The sequence below is a fragment of the Balaenoptera physalus genome (assembly GCF_965194825.1).
Source record: "Balaenoptera physalus genome assembly, chromosome: 1".
In the NCBI taxonomy this organism is placed as follows: Eukaryota; Metazoa; Chordata; class Mammalia; order Artiodactyla; family Balaenopteridae; genus Balaenoptera; species Balaenoptera physalus.
This window is the reverse complement of record NC_138882.1, coordinates 79,257,352-79,280,858: the sequence shown is the minus strand read 5'-3', so window position 1 is coordinate 79,280,858 and position 23,507 is coordinate 79,257,352. Positions and strand designations below refer to the sequence as shown.

At 39.2% G+C, this 23,507-nt stretch overlaps 1 protein-coding gene across 2 annotated transcripts in view; it reads right to left on the bottom strand.

The window, feature by feature from the left end:
* Positions 1-23,507, bottom strand: part of COPA (COPI coat complex subunit alpha) — a 50,401-nt gene that overhangs the window by 10,975 nt on the left and 15,919 nt on the right. The window contains exons 8-17 of one of the 2 annotated variants that reach the window (XM_082464896.1): positions 22,420-22,519; positions 21,342-21,477; positions 20,595-20,677; positions 8,963-9,113; positions 7,967-8,033; positions 6,945-7,020; positions 4,959-5,041; positions 3,993-4,132; positions 3,343-3,428; positions 3,089-3,254 (exon numbers count right to left, since the gene is read on the bottom strand). In XM_082464896.1, the coding sequence (XP_082321022.1) occupies positions 3,089-3,254; positions 3,343-3,428; positions 3,993-4,132; positions 4,959-5,041; positions 6,945-7,020; positions 7,967-8,033; positions 8,963-9,113; positions 20,595-20,677; positions 21,342-21,477; positions 22,420-22,519 (1,088 nt within the window). The remainder of the gene's footprint in view (positions 1-3,088; positions 3,255-3,342; positions 3,429-3,992; positions 4,133-4,958; positions 5,042-6,944; positions 7,021-7,966; positions 8,034-8,962; positions 9,114-20,594; positions 20,678-21,341; positions 21,478-22,419; positions 22,520-23,507) is intronic. The other variant, XM_082464897.1, reaches the window with a different exon arrangement.

Here is a 23,507-nt window from a genome sequence, read left to right as displayed (position 1 = left end):
CACCCTGTAAATCGGGAATAAGACAAGAAAGTTTGCTATCACCATGTTTATTCAGCACTGTGCTGGAGATCTTGGTCAGTGCAGTAAGACAAGAAAAATACATAAAGGAATAAGTGCTGGAAAGAAGAAACAAAAGTGTCATTACCTACAGATGCTATGAGTATTTGAAAAGAAAATATAAATAAATTAATAGAATTAATAAGAGTCTAGCAAGGTCTCTGAAATAAAGTTAATTTAAAACTTAGTTGTATTTCTAAGTATCAGGAAAAATTAGAAAATTGAATTCTTAAATGGATACTATCCATTTACAAATAGCATTAAAAACTATCAAATGCCTAAGAATAAATCTAACCAAAGAAAATGCAAACTCTCTATGGATAAAATTATAAAGCTTTATTGAAAGATGTTTCAGAAGCCCTAAATAAATGAAAAGCTACTATATCATGTTCACAAATTAGGAAACTTAATATTGTAAAGATAATAATTACACCCAAAATCCCCAAATCACATACAGATTCACAATCCCAACTGAAATCACAATAGGGTTTTTTGCTTTTGTTTTTTGGGGTTTTTTTGGCCATGCCGTGAGGCTTGCAAGATCTTAGTTCCCGGGACTTCTCTCGTGGCGCAGTGGTTAAGAATCCCCCTGCCAATGAAGGGGACACGGGTTTGAGCCCTGGTCTGGGAAGATCCCACATGCCATGGATCAACTAAGCCTGTGTGCCACAACTACTGAGCCCATGTGCCACAACTAGTGAAGTCCGGGCGCCTAGAGCCCGTGCTCCGCAACAAGAGAAGCCACCGCAATGAGAAGCCCGTGCACTGCAATGAAGAGTAGTGCCCCCCTCACTGCAACTAGAGAAAGCCCACACGCAGCAACGAAGACCCAACACAGACAAAAATTAATTAATTAATTTAAAAGAAAAGAGAGAAAAATCAACTTTCTAAAAAAAAAAAAAGATCTTAGTTCCCCGACCAGGGCCCGGGAACTCCCGTTTGTCTTTTTTTTTTTGGCATGGAATTTCACAAGGTAATCTAAAATTTATACTTTTTCAAGACAAAAAATTACTTGAAAATATGCCCTTTCAAGGCAAAACTAATGTGAAAATAGCCTAATAACTTAAAAAAAAGTAAAACAAAGTGGGTAAGATTTGTGGAACTGCTTTACCAGATGTAAAGACTTACAAGACTATAATACTTAAGACAGTGTAGAATTCGATTAGAGATAGACCACAAAAAACAGATCCTTGGAACTTCACTGGTGGCGCAGTAGTTAAGAATCCGCCTGCCAACGCAGGGGACAAGGGTTCAGTCCCTGGTCCGGGAAGATCCCACATGCCGCAGAGCAACTAAGCCCATGTGTCACAACTACTGAGCCTGCACTCTAGAGTCCGTGTGCCACAACAACTGAAGCCTGCGTGCCTAGAGCCTGTGCTCCGCAACAAGAGAAGCCACCACAATGAGAAGCCCGCGCACCGCAACGAAGAGTAGCCCCCGCTCACTGCAACTAGAGGAAGCCCATGTGCAGCAACAAAGACCCAATGCAGCCAAAAATAAAAAAACGAAAACAAAAAACAAAAAACAGATCCTTGCATTTTTGTAAACGTGATTCATATATCACAAAGATGGCTCTGCAGAACTATGGGGAAAGGCTGGTTTTTTCAATACATGATGCTGGTACAAAACTGAGTGTCCTTATGGAAAAAGTAAAGCTGAGCCCACGACACCTCACACCATACAAAAAAATCAACTTCAGGTAGATTATAGACCTAGATATAAAAGGCAAAACTATAAAGTTTTCATAAGAAAATATAAAAGAATGCCTTTATGATCTTGGCGTCAACAAAGATTTCTTAAATAGGACACAAAACCTGATATCCATAAAGAATAAGATTCATAAATTCAACTACATTAAACTAAGAACTTCTGTTCATTAATGGATATCAAAAGAGAATCAAAAGACATACTATAGAATGGGAGGAGATAATATTTGCAACACATAGCCCTGACAAAGGACTGATATTCAAATATATAAAGAACTCCTAAAACAAAAGAATAAGGATAACTCATTTAAATAAAGGGTAAAAGACTTGAACAGAATTCATAGAAGAGGAAATCCTGATGGATGGCTAAATAAAAAGTTGTCCAATCTCCTGGGGAATCAGAGAATAGCAAAGTAAAATTACAAGATACATCGCACATCTACCAGACAAAAATGAGTCTGACAAAGGCAAGTGCTGGCCAGCGTGACAAGCAAAGAAACTTTTATACAACGCTGGTGGGCATGCAAATTGGTAAAACCACTCTTTCACATTACCTAGCAAATGTGAAGATAAGCACACTCTATGACCTAGCAATTCTGCTCTAGAGAGAAATGTATGTGCATATGAACCAGAATACATGGAAGAATGTTTAAAAGAACATCATTTATAATAGACAAAACCTAGAAATCACCCAACTATCCCTCTAGAATAGAACTGATAAACTGTGGCATATTTATATAATAGAATATTATACAACAACAAAAACAAATGATCTAGAGCTACAACATGGATGAATCTTACAAACAGTATATTGAGCAAAATAAGCAAAATATGAAATAATATATTCAGCATGATTTAATTTACATGAAGTTCAAAACCAGGCAAAATTAAATCATTATTTTAAGACACATACTGGGTAGTAAAATTGCAAAGAAAAGCAAGAAAGAAATTATCATAAAAGTCAGAATAATGTTATCTTTGAGGAAGAGAGAGGGTTGTGATCAATAGGGACCACATGGCAAAGGGCTACTGGGGTGTCAGAAATGTTCTATTTCTTGACTTGGGTGGCAGTTACACGGATGTTCATTATGTACCTATTTGCTATTTCATATATTTATAACCTATGTAATCTTCTATATTTGTGTCATATTTCACAATTTTAAAAGAGTTGAAAAAAGAATGTTTTGATGCTCCTAGCACATATATGCCAGACAAAGCTTTTCCACGAAGACAGTTCAAGGAGGACTTCAGTATGTCTCCTGAGACAGGACAGTGATTTTAAGAAGCCACTTTCTCCCATTCTGTATCTCAGATAATCAACTTACCCAGTGGTGACAGCATATTTGATGTGGTTGCTTGTGGTATAGATAAATACCCCACTCTCATCCCAGGCCCCACTCTTGACACGAATGTTCTCATGAATGTTACATAGAGCCTCCAGTTTGCGGTTACAGATCACAATGGCTGTAAGAGGCAAAGGACATGAGTGCTCTGCTGGACAGGGTGAGTGAAGTAGACTGGCAGGGATGGGGAGGGAGGGACTGGTCTCTAAATCAGGGTGGACATAATGAAGACTTACCATGTTTGGCCAGTAGTGCTACATGGGACATGTCTGCTGACCAGATAACATATTTCACCTTGGAAATCTTCACAGATGCCAGAGTCCTGGGATAGAGAGAGAAGGGCAAATGTGAGTGGACCTGATTCCCTTATTCCAGGTTATGACCTACCTCCTTTTCATCTCCAAATTAATGTAAACCGAAATTTCTTAAAATAATACCAAATAAACATTTTCTGTATTACAGTTCAGTGACTTAAACATTTGGCTCACATTGTATACTTCCCTCTTCCTCAACTCCCTGCTCCTCATTCCCATGTATTATTAGGGACTTGTGTATGTCTGTTTTCACCAATGGACTATAAGCTCCTTTAAGTACAGGAACTATGTTATTCATTTCTGTGTCCCTATTATTCTAAGTCCCAAGTGCATTCTTTGTTCAGATAAATGCTCTGAAAACAAGTAAGTCCCTTGTTGTAATGCTAGTGTGTATGTACAGGATGGAGAGTGATCACAGAGGAAAAAAAGTGGTTAGAAAGAGTCTTGGAGTTACAGCACAAGAAGTGGCTAAGCCACAGGTCAAACTCACTCGGGGGAAGAAAAGCTCCCACTAAAGATTTCCACTCTCCCCCACTATATGCCTGTCTGCTTAGGGGCATCTGACATGTTACCGCTTCTGCTGTACATCAAAGAGCGTGATGGATTCTGCATCTCGAAGCAGGAGGTTGCCTGTGCCAGCGTAAAAAATCTCATCACAGTTGGGCACCTGTACCTTTTTGGTGATCTCATTCTTCAGATTCTTGATCAGAAGCTGAAATGAGTATAAAAGGTGGGGTTAAGAGGAATACATGTAAGATGATGTCAGCTGACAACGTCCCTCAGCAATTATTCCTTAGCTTCAATAAACAAAGTATTTTTGTTTTCTGTCTGTCCAGGTCAATCACCACTCTACGTAGACCACTCCAACTAAGATCCTCTCCAAGGGTCTTGATAGCTTTTTTTTTTTTCAATTGAAATATCCTGAGAAGTCCAACTAAAATTTGAATTCCTCAATCAACCAGAGAGAGAATACAGCACTTCTGAGGCTTAAGTTTTTGTTAAATATTTTCTTGAGAGAGCTTTGCTTAACTTTTTTAGGACCCATTACCTTTTAAGTACCATCAGAGGTAGTAGGATAAGGAAGAGGATCTACTCCTTATCTAGCTCACCTATTTCATTTTTTTGGTGGGGGACGGGGTGGGGGCTTGCAACGTGGCTTGCAGGATCTTAGTTCCCAGGCCAGGGATCGAACCCGGGCCCCAGCAGTGAAAGCGCCAAGTCCTAACCACTGGACCGTCAGGGACTTCCCAGCTCACCTATTTCAAATTTGACGTTTTTCGGCTCCTGTGTTATCAAGAGTGACTTTAGCTTGGTTCTTAAGCCCAGAGCCACAGTGATCATCCACCCAATCAAATCAATTTTAAGGCCTTTTTTTTCCCAAGGGGTTTGGGGTAGAGCTAAGGAGAAAGCAGCCAATACACGAGGACCGCAGCTGCCCGGGGGAGAGTAAGGGGAAAATAAATGCTCTTTATTCTGCAATACACAGGCCACTGCCACCACACTGTCCAAATTAATTTCCCTTTTTAGTCTTAACTCACCGAATGCATCCGATCTAGGACAGCAAACCGATTGCGAGCAACCCAAACAGCTGTCAGGCCTGAGGATCGTTTCCCTTCAGGAGCTGAGAGGAACAAAACCAAAGGGCAGGAGCATGTAGTAAGCTACTGGCAGGTGACAGAGTCAGGTGCCATGAAGCTGCCAGTCTTGCTGGCTGCCATGTTGGCTTTGCCAGTTCAGCTGCTTCCTAACTTATTCAGCCATGACCTGAGGCTATTGTCAGTGACTTTTCCCCACCAGTCCCCTCCAAACTCCAACCTCCACCCCTGCCAAGCCTCTTTTCTCTAGGCCAAGTGACTGCATTTCAGCCAACACCATATACTGGCAGAAGGACCACCCCCATCTTGGGAGACAGCACATTCCATCAAGCTAACGAGCAGGGAGGGCCTCGCTGGCCAAGCTGCAGCACAAAGCAAGCAGCCTGTGAGTGTCTTGGACCTCCTATCTCAACAAGCTGGAGTAGAGACAGAGCCCCCTCTCCAGGACGCAGCTGCTCTACTGCTTTTAACATGCAAATGCAGACCTCCTAGTAGAGCAGGGTGGGGCAGAGCGCTCCTAACTAAATCCCCGCAGCTCTATGCTAGGCAGTATTTAGCACCAAGCTGATGCTCCATAAATGTCAATCAATCACTCAACAAAGTTACAACGTGTTTCTCAGTTCCCAAACACTTCACTGGCTGATTAGAATTCCGAATGGGCACTCCACACTCTGGGAAACTTCAAAGGAGATACACAGAAGGATGCACGGAAATATTTTTTTATCCATTAGTATCAGCAGGAAACTGGACAATACGTGCTGGCCAGCCTTGCCAGGCCACCCCCTGACAACCAGGGGTGTCAGGCAATTTACAAAATTAATTATTATCACAACCAACACTCCCATTTTCCAGGGGCCGAAGAACCACACTATTCAAGCCTTTGCTCTTTCTCTTCCTCTGTGTTGTACCTTTATTCCTTTAATAATTATTATCTCCCTCAAAAAATGGAGAAGGTAAAATAAAAGTGGTTATAAGACAAAACCAAAATATTTTAGACTCTATTAATTGTAAACAGATGGGGAAAAGAAGCAAGGGGATGGGTAAGCAGGACCAAATAAAAAAAATTGGTCAGAAATGGCTTGACTGATTAATTTATAGGGGAGACTTTGATTTATGGATATCAAAGACCTATAGGTTTTCTCTCTTCTCACCATGACCACACTTACAGGACAGTGATGATATTAGCAGCAATAATGACACAGTGGCACCCACAATAGGACAGAGCTAGCAAAATATTTCTCAGAATCTGCTGATTCGGTCTAAAATATCATGAAAGTATGGTACTAAGAGTGGGGACCTGAGGAACAAACCTCTGACCTACAAACCAACTGGAGGAAGTACACTAAAAGGAGCATAAGTGAGACTCAAATCTATTCTGAGAATGTTTTGTCAGCAAGTTCTAGCGGAAAGGACTAAAAAGGGATGTTGGTGATGGAAGAGGCAGGCAGGCAGGGGTCTCAGCTGGATCCGGGATCCCTGGTGGGGTGAGGGGCTGTTAACAGCCTCGTCTTTCTGACATGCAAAAGGAAGCAAATCGGATCTGGATATGGATGGGAGAGCATAAATCCCTAGTCCCAGGATGAGACACTGCAAGATTGGAACCACGTTTTTAAATAAATGAAACTACCAGGGTGAAAGTCACATCAGCTGACAATAAACTAGGATAACATGCTGTGCTGAAAGAGAAAACGGAGAGTTTCTAATAACCAAATTATAAAATATATATATCTAGCTGGAGTAATAAAATGGAGGAGGAACATGAATATTTCACATCACGGTTGCCTCTGATGCAATTGTCAGCGGCACCTGCCAACAGACATGAGTGATGTGGCCATGGCCTGGGGACGGAACGTGAAAAACTTGAAGAGGAGTGATGATTTGGGTGAGGAGAGCTAGGAGCAGAGTCGGGTACACAAAGCGAATGCCTACCATCAGGATTCTGGGAGTCGGCATCCTTGGGGATGGTGTACAAGTCATAGGTACTATTCTCTAAATTACTGGCTCTCTGTAGAGGAAAGGGAGGAATTGTTAGTAAGAGCACCCAAGATACCAGTTTACTCTGACATAGAAAACAGCACCATTATACAGACAGCAACCTGAAACTATACTTTTCACACCTTTCACTCAGAAGGCATTTGAACGTTTCTACAGCTAAAAATGATAGGGCTCGTTGCCAAAGAATTCAGCATTCATGTCACCTTATTTTTCTTTTATCTTCCAAAGATGTAGATATCTTTTGAATGAAAGCAAGGACTGCTCTCTATTCCACAAATTAACAGACTAAGACCCCAATATTCCAGTGCCCCACCTGAGTATATTCATCAACTTAAAAGTCTGTTTGAAGGTAAAAAAAAGACATCAAAGAAAAAACATTAAAGGAAAGTGCCAGGAGGAAAATATGGGACTGTTAGATATTGAAGAAGAACTGGGATCAGACACCAGAAGTCATATCGGGAAAGACAGGTTTTCATTCTTCTGACTTGGCAATGAAGGCACTAAAATTAGAATGTCATTTCTTTCTTTTCTTTTTTTTTTTAATTGTATGGCAAGAAATAAGGAGGGCTACTTGATGACCCCAAAGGTAACACCACTGAAAGGAACTCCTCTCAAAATCAGCTCTACTATTTTCACCCAAATGGAGGGAATCAAGATAAGCATCTCCTTTGAATAGGATATAGTCCCAAACATTCTTTCAAATTACTTTCAGTGATTTGGGTGATTCATCCCGAGGCTCCATTAAGTTTAGAAGTTGTTAGCCTTATGAAAGATGTAAGTACACAAACCCTTAACATGTTTATGACAGCTGAAGCCTACCTGGTTTGAGCCTCTGTTTACTGTTTCAGCTCTCTCAAAATGACCATTAAATAGTTTCTAAGAAGCCATTAGAGATCCTCTAAGGGCATGAGAAAGAGAGCTATGGGAAATGAGGAGATCCTAGGAGGTTTACTTACTGTACACAGTAGGACTGCATTTTCTGCTGGATTGTACGACATGTTGAACACTGGGAACTTGGAACCACTAGAGATATATATACAAAAAACAGAGAAATTAGTAAAAAGACATAATGACAATAGGAAAAAAGGAATTACTACTACACCTCCTACTTACCTCATCTTTACAGATATACTTATCATTTTTCCGGAATAAAAATAAATGAATGTTGCATCTATTTCTTCCTTTCTTTAAGGCTTAGGGACTCCCCTATTTCAGCTTTGAGCACAGAGTTTTAAAAAAGCACACCTAGTACAAGTCTACTTATTCAACAGAAGGTATAGTTAGCACTCACTGTAGTGAGTGGGATTGATTCTTCTTGGGTACAAATTCCTACACATAATTGCAGTGGATACCACAGAGTAACATGATGTGATTTGTCTCTGGCTAGTTTCTCCTGTCCCTTGGAGTGATAACATAAACCCATTTTTTTATTGTAGTAACGCTGGAGGGTGGTTATCAAACCCTTATGCCAAAGCCTGCCACCATGAATGTTTCAGCATGCTGGTACATCTGGCTTTCCAAGAGGACAGTTCCTTTTGCCAGGCACCCCAGATATTATCATATCTTCCGAGTTAAGAGTTTCCAGAGACATATATTCTGGTTTAGAGCTGCATGCATTTTGCTGAAAAGCAAAGGGAGAGGTATAGAAAAGAAATGCTAAATAAAGGCAAAGAGGCCTGTCACCAAGCTGGGCTACTCTCAACCAGGAAACTTTCCCTGGTTTTCAAGACACCTGGCAAACTTGGCAGTATAATTTCCTTTCCACAGCGTCTCTAGCATTGTCAACAGGGAAGCCCCCATTGGCCTCATGGCCACCACCATGCTCCTGGGGATTCTACCTGTGACAGGAGATGAGATCCAAAACGTTGTTAACAGAACAGACTCCAGTTTGTGAGTATTGTTTCATGGTAACAGATGAGACAGTTTGGAGGAAAGAAACAAGTCTGATTTACCTCCGCAACTGCATCACAGCTACATCTTTGGAGCTGTTGAAATCCAACTGACGTAAGAATCGGTCCTTGACATAATGAAGCATATTGCCATGAACAGCATAGGCTGGCCGTTCCCGTTCCAGTTTAAATACAATCATGCCACCATCATGGCCTGGGCCACAGGGAAAAAGGAGGAAAGAATTAGCTGTAGGCAAGAAAGAAAACTGGAAACAGGAGATACACAAAGATGACGACTGTATATGAATGCTAAAAACAAAGTTAAGACACCTAAATGCATTCTTTATTTGCCTAAATTCTCACAATTCTTGGAATCTTTATTCAAGTAAACACCTGTAAATCCTTTACCAATACTCACTCTATCATACTGCCACATTAGACAAACCCTCCTCTGTGTTCTCCTAACTGTTTTGTACAAACCTCCGTCACAGCACGTACCATTCTGCACTGTAATTGTTTAGGTATATCATCCCCAGTATACACTGAGCTCCCTGAAAACAGAAATTACAATAATTTCCATCCTTCCCCAGTCACTATCAAATAGCAAACATAAAAAGTAAGTGCTGAACAAATGGATGCTAGTTTAAAAAGCCTTTCTGGTTCTGTTTTTTAAAAATGTTTTGCTTTTCCCTACTAACATTATCCATCACTCAGAAAAACCTTCAATCTTTGTCCTCCTAGTATACACTCCACACATAAATCAGATCATGTCACTTCCCCACCCAACACCTTCCAATGGCTTTCCATTCTTTCAGAATAAAGTCTTAAATTCTAATGGCCTACAAGGCAATGCCCAATCTGGCTTGGTCTTACCTCCTATTATTTAGCCCCTTACTGTGCTCCAACTGGCCACTTTGATGCTCCTCAAACATGTTAAACATTTCTCATATCATGGTCTTTGCATTTGCTGTTCCCACTGTCACTGTATTTATCATTCCCCTTCACTTTCCTGAACACCCAGTATAAAGCAGCAGTCCCCACATTCGTCCCTCTCTACCCACTTACTTTTGCTTAACTTTCCTTTAAAGCAGTTTTCACCATACATTGTTTTATATATTTATTGTTTTATGGGTCTACCTCCCTTCACTACAAATAAAAGTTCCATGGCCTCAGGTGTAGTGCTTTCCCAGGACTGCCCCATGCCCACTCCAGCCCCAGGCACTCCACCAAGAGACCACACTCCCCAGGGACTATGCCTGCCCAGATGCACTCCAGCCCCAGCAAGCCTGTCAAAGCTGCCAGGTGCAAACAATCTACACAGGAAAGCTTTCACCCAAGGCCACTCCTTGAAAAGACCAGGAGAGGTAGCTGTTTTGCTTAAATTCATAGAAAAAAAAACCAAAAGTCAAACAAAAGGGAGACAGAGGAATATGTTCCAAAAGAAACAACAAAATAAACCCCCAGAAAAAACCCCTAATGAAACAGAGATAAGTAATTTATCTGATAAAGAGTTCAAAGAAACAGTCATAAGGATGCTCACCAAACTTGGGAGAAGAATGGAAGAATTCAGTGAGAACTTCAACAAAGGCTTAGAAAATATAAGAAAGAACCAATCAAAAGTGAAGAATACAAAAACAGAAAAAATATGCTAGAGGGAATCAACAGCAGATTAGATGATCTGGAAGAACAGATGAGCAATCTGTAAGACAGAATAGTGGAAATCACCCAATCGTAACAGCAAAAAGAAAGAATTTTTTTAAAAATGAGAGTTAAGGGACTTCTGGGACGACATCAAGCATACTAACTTTCACATTATAGGATTCCCAAAGGAGAAGAGAGAAAGGACAGAAACCTTATTTGAATAAATAATGGCTGAAAACTTTCCTAACCTCAGGAAGGAAGTAGATATCCAGGTCCAAGAAGCACAGAGATTCCCAAATAAGATGAACCCAAAGAGATCCTCACCATGACATATTATAATTAAAATGGCAAGAGTTAAAGATAAGGAGAGAATCTTAACACATTATTGGCCAGGGGATTTTTGCAGAAACTGATGCCTGTGGCCAGCGATTTGTTATATAAGTGAATACTGAAACACCCGCGTTTGAGTATAACTATTAACAACTGTTTTTGCACTTAATGTATTTCTTTGAAACTTTGTACATGTCTAACTAAAGCATTCTAATATTTCATTAGAGTGTGATAGGCAGTACAGCAGGCACCTCTGTGCAAGGGAACAGAACATCTTTTACAACTATATCGTGTTTCACTGTGCTTTCCCCTGGAAGAGCAGACTCTACACTTTCTGGCGGCATTTTTTTTTTTTAATTTTATTTATTTTTGGCTGCATTGGGTCTTCATTGCTGCACACGGGCTTTCTCTAGTTGTGGCAAGTGGGGGCTACTCTTTGTTGCAGTGCGCAGGCTTCTCATTGAGGTGGCTTCTCGTTGCAGAGCACAGGCTCTAGGTGCTTGGGCTTCAGTAGTTGTGGCACGCAGGCTCAGTAGTTGTGGCTCGAGGGCTCTAGAGCGCAGGCTCAGTAGTTGTGGCTCACGGGCTTAGTTGCTCTGCATGTGGGATCTTCCCGGACCAGGACTCAAACCCGTGTCCCCTGCACTGGCAGGCAGATTCTTAACCACTGCGCCACCAGGAAAGCCCCGTGGCATTTTTTTTTAGTCCTGTGGTATTATTTCCTCTAGAACATGTTCTTTTATTTTACCTGATAGTCGACAAGGTGGATCTTTGTGGGGGGCTCTTTTAGAAACACCACAAGAAGGACCAGGTGCGGGACTACCACTATACTCACCAGAATGGTCAATTACCCATTCTCTAGCTACTGCTAACAAAAATTGCTTGTAAGTCATTTTATTCTGTGCATTAAGGCTACAATAAATTTTAAACGCATTGAATAAACTGCAATTACTCAAATAGAAACCCACTTTCTTATATCATTTTCGAGTTTTCCAGAGGATATTGCAGTTTGCCAGGTATTGACTGGATCAATCAACTTCTTTCATACATTTATTATACTCTAATATACAAGTGGGCTTAGTCATCTGATGGCCAGTCCTCCTGTCTTCTTTTCCTGTAGATGCTATGGAGGCATAATGAATAGTTGTCACCATGCAGACTAGCCTTTTGTCTTTCCATATAAGAAAAATCACTTTTCCCGTCCATAAGAATGTCATTTCTCCTCTCTGTAGATTTTTAGATTTCTCTTAATTGGTTTGGTAGACCATGATTCTCTCTTATAGTCCCACAAACTCTGGTTTTATTTTTCAACAATATTTCAGATGTGGACACACTGTTTTAATAACTGTCTTGGTAAATACAGTGCCATGAACCAAGATAAGGTTGTAGGACCAATAAAATTGTTTCTTGCAGTTTCTATCCTTCACCCATGTAAATCTCAAGGTTGCATATATACCCCAGTTTCACTTTCGTTAACCATCCTGACCAAACTTATTTTGTAAGTTTTCTGGGATTATAGGTTTTGAATCTGAGTCATCCTCTCCACTTTATCATTGCCTCATCAAGTGATAGCTCTTGTTTGGGTATATAGATAGATGGAAATTTTGGTAGAAAATAATCCAAAAGAGGTTTAACTTTTGAACCTCTCTGTCTGCAGGAAGTAGAGTTTCTGAGTTATTGTTGAAGTGAAGAAACGTCATTATTTTTTCGAACCTTCTTCTCGTCATAATCTTTGGCAAGATAGGTGTTTCAAGTAAGGGATCAGTCGACTAATATTCTTTCCAGTATGACTTTCTTATTTGTCCCATCAAAATTATTAATCCATGGAAGCAACCTAAACGCCCATCGACAGACGACTGGATAAAGAAGATGTGGTACATATACACAATGGAATATTACTCAGCCATAAAAAGGAACTAAATTGGGTCATTTGTAGAGATGTGGATGGACCTAGAGACTGTCATACAGAGTGAAGTAAGTCAGAAAGAGAAAAACAAATATCATATATTAACGCATATATGTGAAATCTAGAAAAATGGTACAGATGAACCAGTTTGCAAGGCAGAAATAGAGACACAGATGTAGAGAACAAACGTATGGACACCAAGAGGGGGAAAGTGGTGGGCGGGGGGGCGGTGGTAGGATGAATTGGGAGATTGGGATTGACATATATACACTAATATGTATAAAATAGATAACTAATAACCTACTGTATAAAAAAATAAAATAAAATTCAAAAAAAAATAAAGGACGCTTCATACCTCTTAAAAAAATATATTAATCCAAGAAACTTCTTCATATCACTATTGGTTACATCAGTCCATTTTAAAGCCTTATCATACTTTTTATATGCTTTTTCATTCTGTTGGTGATACAAGTTTGTTTGAGAAGCAACCAACTCGAAAAAGTCGTTACCAAAAATTAATTCTGTTATTTCACTAACACTTTGCAGGTTATTACATTCAATAGTTACACCTGACACACCTGTAAAGTCTTCTAATTTTTGTGAAATGTTGTCTGCAATCCACTCTTCTGCAGAAGCAAGGGAGCATTCTCCAGCACCACGAGTTTCATTTTCACTTTCCATATCAGAATCAATCACTAAGTTTTTTTGTCTTTTTGTTGGTCTAACATTCACATTGTCTGAATCAGAACTATATTCTGAAGAACTATCATCTTCTGAGACACTAGTATATATGTCACTTGGACAATCAGAGAAAGTATCTGCATAAAATTCACCGAAAAATTCTTCTTCACTCAAAATCTCGCGATGCATCACTTTTGAAAATTTTATGGTAACAAACTTGTGTTTATAATATACACAAGGTTGGAACAAAAACCTAATGGAGCAAAATGCAAATGATAACGACATTCATAAGTTGTATAATGAACCCTTGATCAATTTTAAGCTCTAACAACTTTGTATGGTGATGTTAATTGTATCACTCTCTAAAAACGTATTGATACATCTCCAGTCAATAACATTCAGGTAACAAAAGATGTATTAATACATCTCTGGTCAATAATGTGTTAAAGGCAGCAAGAGAAAAACAACTAATCACATACAAGGAAAACCCCATAAGACTCTCAGCTGATTTTTCAGCAGAAACTTTATAGGCCAGAAAGGAATGGCAGGATACATATAAAATGCTGAGCGGAAAAGACTTACCACTTAGCATCTATCCAGCAAGGTTATCATTCAGAACTGAAGGAGAAAGAGTTTCTCAGACAAGCAAAAACTAAAAGAGTTCACTACTAAACCAGCCTTATATGAAATGTCAAGGTCTCCTTCAAGCAGAAAAGAAAAGGCACCAACTAGAAATAAAAAAATATATGAGGGACTTCCCTGGTGGTGCAGTGGTTAAGAATCCGCCTGCCAATGCAGGCAACACGGGTTCGAGCCCTGGTCCAGGAAGATCCCACATGCTGCAGAGCAACTAAGCTCGTGCGCCACAACTACTGAGCCCACACTCTAGAGCCAGCGAGCCACAACCACTGAGCCCATGTGCCACAACTACTGAAGCCCGCACACCTACAGCCCATCCTCCACAACGAGAAGCCACTGAAATGAGCAGCCCACGTACCACAATGAAGAGTAGCCCCCACTCACCGCAACTAGAGAAAGCCCATGTGCAGCAACGAAGACCCAACATGGCCAAAAATAAATTTAAAAAACATTTAAAAAGATAAAAAAAAAAAGAAAATACATCAAAGGAAAAATCTCACTGATAAAAGCAAATACATAGTAAAGGCAGTGGATCAGCCACTTAAAAAGCTAGTATGAAAGTTAAAAGACCAGAGAACAGTTGACCCTTAAACAACATGGATCTTAACTGTACTGGTCCACTTACACACAGTTCTCTTTCACTAAATATGTACAATAATACTACACAGTCCACTGTTGGTTGAATCTGCAGATACGGAACCACAGGTACAGAGAGTCAACTGTAAACTTATACGCACATTTTAGACTGCACAGAGGGTCAGTGTCCCTAACTTCCACGTTGTTAAAGGGTCAAGTGCAGTATAATCAACTATAATTACAAAAAATAGTTAAGGTATACACAAAATAAAGAGATATAAAATATGAAATAAAAAACATAAAATGGGGTACATGTAAAAATGTAGTGCTTTTAGAATGCCTTTGAACTTAAGTGACTATCAGCTTAAAATAGACAAATATATATATACAGTTCAATATTTATGAAATTCATGGTAACCACAAACAAAAACTTACAATGGATAGACAACAAATAAAGAGAAACAAATCCAAATGTAACACTAAAGGAATCCATCAAACCACAAGGGAAGAAACCAAGAGAACAAGACAGGAACAGAGAAGAACTACAAAAACAACCAGAAAAAAATTAACAAAATATCAAAAAGCACATACCTATCAATAATTACTTTAAAGGTAAATGGAATAAATGCACCAACCAAAAGACTTACAGTGGCTGAATGGATTAAAAAAATGAGACCTATCTATATGCTGCCTACAAGAGACTCAAGTCAGATCTAAAGATACACATAGACTGAAAGTGAAGGGATGGAAAAAGATATTTCATGCAAATGTAAAAGAAAAGAAAGCTAGGACGTTACTCATATCAGCCAAAATAGACTTTAAAACAAAGATCATATCAAAAGGCAAAGAAGGGCATTACATAATGATAAAGGGGTCAATCCAACAAGAGAATATAACATTTGCAAACATTTATACAACCAACATAGGAGTACCTAAATATATAAAGCAAATATTAATAGAAATAAAGGGAGAAACTGACAATAACACAATAATACTAGGGGACATTACACCCTACTTACATCAATGGACAGATCATATCAACAAGGAAACACTGGCCTTAAACGACACATTAGACCAGATAGAATTAATAGATAGAGAACAGTCTATCCAAAAGTGGCAAAATACATTATTTTCAAGTGCATATTGAACATACTCCAGGACAGATCTCATGCTAGGCCACAAAACAAGGCTTGATAAATTTAAGACTGAAATAATTTCAAGTGCCTTTTTCACCAAAAAGTATGAAACTAGAAATCAACTACAAGAAGAAAACTAGAAAAAACACAAACATGTGGAGACTAAACAACATGCTACTAAACAACAAATGAGTCAACAAAGAAATCAAAGAGGAAATCAATAATACCTGAAGACAAATGAAAATGGAAACACAAGTGTCCAACATCTATGGGACACAGCAAAAGCAGTTCTAAGAGGAAGTTCATAGTGATACAGGCCTACCTCAAGAAACAAGAAAAATCTCAAGCAATCTAAAAGTAGATTTAAAAAAAACAAAATGAAGAACAAGCAAAGCTCAGTGAGTATAAGGAAGAAATGATAAAGATTAGAGCAGAAATAAATGAAACAGAGACTAAAAAAACAACAGAAAATACAATGAAACTAAGCGTTGGTTCTTTGAAAGATAAAATCTACAAACTTTTAGCCAGACTCATTAAAAAATAAAAGAGAGGGCTTCCCTGGTGGCGCAGTGGTTGAGAATCCGCCTGCCGATGCAGGGGACACGGGTTCAAGCCCTGGTCTGGGAAGATCCCACATGCCGCGGAGCAACTAGGCCCGTGAGCCACAATTACTGAGCCTGTGCGTCTGGAGCCTGTGCTCCGCAACAAGAGAGGCTGCGATAGTGAGAGGCCCACGCACCGCGATGAAGAGTGGCCCCCGCTTGCCACAACTAGAGAAAGCCCTCACACAGAAACGAAGACCCAACACAGCCATAAATAAATAAATTAATAAATTAAAAAAAAAAAAAGAGGTGTGGAATTTAAAAAAAAAAAAAAAAGAGAGCCCCAATAAAATCAGAAATGAAAGAGGAGAAATTACAACTGACAGCACAGAAATACAAAGGAATGATTATAAGAGAATACTACAAACAATGATATGCCAACAAATTAGACAACCTAAATGGATAAACTCCTAGAAACATACAATCTTCCAAGACTGAGTCATGTAGAAACAGAAAACCTGAATAGATCAATTACTAACAAAATTGAATCAGTAATCAACAAACTCCCAAAAAACAAAAGTCCAGGTCCAGATGGCTTCAAAGGTAGATTCTACCAACATTTAAAGAAGAGTTAATATCTATCCTTTTCAAATTATTCCAAAAATTGAAGAGGAAAAAACACTTCCAAACTCATTTAATGAGGAGAGCACTACCTTGATACCAAAACCAGGCAAAGACCATAAGAAACCAAAAATTATAGGCCAATATCCCTGATGAGCATAGATGCAAAAATCCTTAACAAAATACTAGCAAACCAAATACAACGATACATTAAAAGGATAATACACCATGATCAAGCACAATTCATTCCAGGGATGCAAGGATGGTTTAACATCCATAAATCAATGTGATACACCACATTAACAAAATGAAGGGTAAAAATCATATGATCATATCGATAGATGTAGAAAAAGCATTTGACAAAATTTAACATCCATTTATGATAAAAACTCTCAGCAAAGTGGGAGAGTTCTGAAACTCCTGTATTCTGAAAACTATAAGACATTGATGAAAGAAATTGAAGACAACACAAATAAATGGAAAGATATACCATGCTCATGGACTGGAAGAATCAATATTGTTAAAATGTCCATATCACCCAAAGGAACCTACAGATTCAGTGCAATCCCTATCAAAATACCAATGGTATTTTTCATAGAACTAGACAAATACTCCTAAGATTTGTATGGAACCACAAAAGTTGCCAAATCACCATGGCAATCTTTAGAAAGAAGAACAAAACTGGAGGTATCATGCTCCCAGACTGGAAACTATATTAGAAATCTATAGTAATCAAAACAGTATGATACTGCACAAAAACAGACACATAGATCAATGGAACAGAATAGAGAGCCCAGAAATAAATTCATGCTCACATGGTCAATTAATCTATGACAAAAGAGGCAAAAATATACAATAGGGAAAAGGCAGTCTCTTCAATAAATGGTGTTGGGAAAACTGGATAGCTACATATAAAAGAATCAAACTGAACCACTTTCTTAAACCATGTACAAAAATAAACGCAAAATGGATTAAAGACTTAAATGTAAGACCTAAAACCATAAAACTCCTAGAAGAAAGTGTAGGCAGTAACCTCTTTGACATCAGTCTTAGCAATATTTTTTTGGGTATGTCTCCTCAGGCAAGGGAAACAAAAATAAACACATGGGACTACATCAAACTAAAAAGCTTTTGTACAGCAAAGGATACCACCAACAAAACAAAAAGGCAACCTACTGAATGAGAGAAGATATTTGCAAACAATATATCCAATAAGGGGTTGATATCCAAAATCTGAAGAACTCATACAACTGGGACTTCTCTGGTGGTCCAGTGGTTAACATGCCACACTTCCACTGCAGGGGGCCCAGGTTCGATCCCTGGTCGGGCAACTAAGATCCCGCATGCCATGTGGTGTGGCCAAAAAAAAAAAATCATAAAGAACTCATACAACTCAATATCAAAAATCAAATAAGCCAACTTAAAAATAAGCAGAATACCCGAAAAGATATTTTTCCAAAGAAGACATATAGATAGCCAACAGGCACATGAAAAGGTTCTCGTCACTAATCATCAGAGTAATGCAAATCAAAACCATGAGATACCACCTCACATCTAACAGAATGGCTATTATCAAAATGACAAGAAGCAAGTGTTGACATGGCTTTGGAGAAAAGGGAACCCTTGTGCACCGTTAGTGGGAATTTAAATTGTTGCAGCCACTATGGAAAACAATATGGAGGTTCTTCAAAAAAATTAAAAATAGAACTACCATATATGATCCAGCAATCCCACTCCAGGGTATTTATCAAAAGAAAACAAAAACACTAATTCAAAAAGATATATGTACCCCAATGTTCACTGAAGCACTATTTACAACAGCCAAGATATGGAAGTAACCTAAGTGTCCATCAATAGATGAATGGATAGAGAAGATGTTGTATACATATACAATGAAATATTACTCAGCCATAAGAAAGAATGAAATCTTGCATTTGCAACAGCATGGATGGACATGGAGGGTATTATTTATGCTAAGCAAAATAAGTCAGAGAAAAATAAATACTGTATGATTTCACTTATATGTGGAATTTAAAAAACAAATGTACAAACAAAACAAAATAGAAACAGACTTTTTGATACAGAGAACAAACGGTGGTTGCCAGAAGGGAGAGGTAGGGGGGCAGATGAAATAGGTGAATGGGATTAAGAGGTACAAACTTCCAGGTATAAAATAGGTATAAAATAAATAAGTCATGAAGATGTAATGTACACATAGGGAATATAGTCAATAATATTGTAAGAACTTTGTATGGTGACAGACAGTAACTGGTCTTATTGTAGTGATCATTTCATTATGTATAAAAATATCAAATCGGGCTTCCCTGGTGGCGCAGTGGCTAAGAATCTGCCTACCAATGCAGGGGACACATTGGTTCAAGCCCTGGTCCGGGAAGATCCCACATACCGTGGAGCAACTAAGCCCGTGTGTCCCAACTACTGAGCCTGCGCTCTAGAGTCCGTGAGCCACAACTACTGAAGCCCATGCGCCTACAGCCCGTGCTCTGCAACAAGAGAAGCCACTGCAACGAGAAGCCCATGCATCACAATGAAGACCAGCCCCCGCTTGTAGCAACTAGAGAAAGCCCACGTGCAGCAACGAAGACCCAACACAGCCAAAGACAAAAAAATAAAATTAAAATTAAAAAAAAAAATCGGCACTTTCCTGGTGGCACAGTGGTTAAGAATCCGCCTGCCAATGCAGGGGACACAGGTTTTAGCCCTGGTCCGGGAAGATCCCACATGCCGCGGAGCAACTAAGCCCGTGTGCCACAGCTACTGAGCCTGCGCTCTAGAGCCTGCGAGCCCAACTACTGAGCCCATGTGCCACAACTACTGAAGCCTGCGCTCCTGGAGCCTGTGCTCCACAACAAGGGAAGCCACGGCAATGAGAAGCCCGCGCACCACAACCAAGAGTAGCCCCCGCTCGCCACAACTAGAGAAAACCTGCGCGCAGCAGCGAAGACCCAACGCAGCCAAATATAAATAAGTAAATAAATTTATAAAAAAAAAAAAAAATCAAATCACTATGTTGTGAAACTAATAAAATATTTTAAGTTAATTATAACTCAAAAAAAGTTCTATAAAGTAAGAGACATTGTTTTATGCACTGCTAGAATACCAGCACCCAGACTAGGGTTGATACTCAGTATGTATTTGCTAAATGAATGAATAAAACTCAGCTTCTAGCTCCTCAGTCTAGGAACCTCAAGTGTCCAGCATTAGCCTCTAAGTCTCCTAGGAACTAATCAAAGAGAATGGGCTTTAGGGGAATTTCCTGGAGGTCCAGTGGTTAGGACTCAGTTCTCTCACCGACAAGGGCCCAGGTTCAATCCCTGGTTGGGGAACAAAGATCCCACAAGCCATGTGGCATGGACAAAAGAAAAAAAAAAAAAAAGGGAGAGAATGGGCTTTATTATTAAATGAATTTTGGTGGATAAAGAACACTATACCAAGAAGGTAAGGGAGTTAAAAAGGAGAAAAGCTTCAACTAGGTGGCTCTCAGACTTCTATTTTTCCTTGTCATCCTACTATATACTTGCTGGAGACAAAGCTACTGGAGAATCACTCTCAAGTCTTATAAACTTTGAACCAAAGGAAAAAAGAGAAGAAATGGCCTTTACCTGCTGCAAAGAGATTAAGGTTAGGGTGGGCAGCTAGGACCCAGAAACGATCATGGTCCCTGCGGAAGGTCTGAACCCCAGTCCTAGGAAAGTAAAAGGTACACAAAGAAAAATATTAATTTCCAAGGAAACTTCAGCCTATCACATACAAGAGCATTAAGTGGTAGGCCAGCACACTGTTTAAAAAGCTAAATCAAGGACAGTGAACTGCATATTCTAAATAAAGATAGTCATGATAAACTCTACCAAGGAACAGAAAGAGGACTTCAGGGACTTCCCTGGTGGTCCAGTGGTTAAGATTCCAAACTTCCAGTGCTGGGGATTTGGGTTCGATTCCTGGTCTGGGAATTAAGATACCACATGCCACGTGCAGCATGACCAAAAAAAGAAAAAAGAGGACTTCAAACTGACTCTACTATTTTGATATTACAACTTCCCCCACTCATCATAATTTTCTACTGTACTGTTTTCATTTAATATTTCTTATTTCTATAGCTACAGAAGAACCTGCTTAAATTTAGAGGAGAAAAAGAACATACACAGAAATTTCTATTTCATGGAAGATTTGTAAATGTTGGCTAACACTAGGTCCCTTCGCATTTTCATAATATATAATTTGATTTTTCTACATGCTGAGGATGACGAGAAACAAAAAGTGTTCTAATCTAATTTTTAAAAAGAGTGAGAGTAAGAGAGAGAAAGGGGCTTTCCCCTGGGTTTGGTCACACACCATTGTAACCCCCTTACCGCTTAGACATGTCCCAGACTCGGATACTCTTGTCTTCAGAATTGCTGAGGATCAATTCTTGGCGAGGGTGGAAGACAGCACAAGATACATTGTTGTAATGGCCCCGGCAGGTATCAACTTCCCATGCCTTTGATTCTGAAGAATGAAAAAGAATTAGGTCACCACAACTCCCTACTACTTTAAGTCTGGGATTTCAAATTATGACATCCACTAACCAAATGCTAGGTACTACTACAAAATGTAAAGTTACCAACTCCTTTCTAATAGGGCAATTTTCTTCATTTAAGACTCTGAATCTTTTTTTTTAAATTTTTATTATTTATTTATTTATTTATTTATTCATTCATTCATTCATTCATTTATTTATGGCTGTGTTGGGTCTTCGTTTCTGTGCGAGGCCTTTCTCTAGTTGTGGCAAGCGGGGGCCACTCTTCATCGCGGTGCACGGGCCTCTCGCTATCGCGGCCTCTCGTTGCGGAGCGCAGGCTCCAGACGCGCAGGCTCAGTAATTGTGGCTCACGGGCCCAGCCGCTCCGCGGCATGTGGGATCTTCCCAGACCAGGGCTCGAACCCGTGTCCCCTGCATTGGCAGGCAGATTCTCAACCACTGCGCCACCAGGGAAGCCCAAGACTCTGAATCTTTACATATTTCTTTGTTATTTCATTCTCACCCTCCTATCAATTATAACACCTCTTCTCTGTCATTCTTTATCTCCTTACCCTGCTCTGTCACTAGCTGCCACTATAGAATAAATGGAATCTTCATATGGCAGGAATGTTACCTGGTTCAGTCACCACTGTTATCTTCAGAACCCTGAACAATGGTTAGTACAAAGTAGGTACTCAATAAGTATTTGTTGAATAAATGAATTCTTATTTTTAATTATGTCATACTCCTCAAAATCAGGATGCCATCAAAGGAAAAAAAGGGAATAAGGCAATTGCCATGCTCCCAAGATTAGCCTAACAACCTAAGATAGGAAAATGGGTCACTAAGTCTGGAAAACCTGGCTACTTCACCTTGCTGGCCATCAGCCAATATTTTAGGTATGGTGATACTGTCACTGGTTCACTCACCGTTCATGCGCCAGATCTTCACTTGACGGTCATCTGCCCCAGATACAATGAGGGGCATAGTGGGGTGGAAGGCAGCCCAGTTAACTCCACGATCATGACCCTGTACAAAAAAAGGTGGTTCTTCTAAACTAAAAAAGTCGTTCTTTATATCTGTTACTCAAAGCAAACCAATGGACCATGCTTGTGGTTATAAACGATGTCTCTGATTTTTACTCTTCATGTGAAAAGACTCAAGGGACTGCTGCTCTAAGATTTGACCATGAGAATTACTACATCAATCTATCTAATATTATTCCCAATTCGCATGGGAATTCCTAAATTCTTCTACTCCCAAATTCAGTTTCATTTGCATTTGGGATATACTACCTTGTTTTGTTACTTGTCTGCTTATATTTTATTTCTCCAACTAGTTATTAGCATCTCAAGAATAAAGACCAATTTTATAACTTAATGAAGAAATTCTCAAAGTGTGCTCAAGAAACTCTTAGATGAGCTCCAAGAACCTTTCAGGAAATCTGCAGGGTCAAAAACGATCTTCATAATACTACTAAAACGTTATTTGCCCCTTTTACTCTTATTCTCTCATGACTGTAGAGTTTTCCAGAGGTTACATGACATGTGATGACGTCACTGCTTTGACGGCTAATAGACTTTATCCTTATATAGTCCATGTTTTAAGAGTTATTGGTTTTAATTTCAAATATGATAAAAATTGATATAATGCACATAAACAAAAACTCTCTGGGGTCCTAAATAAGTTTTAAGAGTATAAAAAGGTCCTCAGACCAAAAAGTTTAAGAACTGCTGATTTTAAGATATCTTTTACCCTATTTATAAGTTTACATTCTGTATCATAACAGAATCACAGATAAGGTAGTTTCGAATTAGCAGTATTTTTGAGAGGTACCATTCTGCGGTGAAAAGCACCTCGGTTTGGAGTCAGATAGATCCAAGTTCAAAGCCTAGTTCTTCAATTTACTAGACATGTGTAGACTTTGGTAAACCACTTAATTTCTGTAAATCTCAATTTTTTCATCTGCAAAATGAGGTTAATAATATCTCTACCAGTAGATAGCGGTAAGGATTAG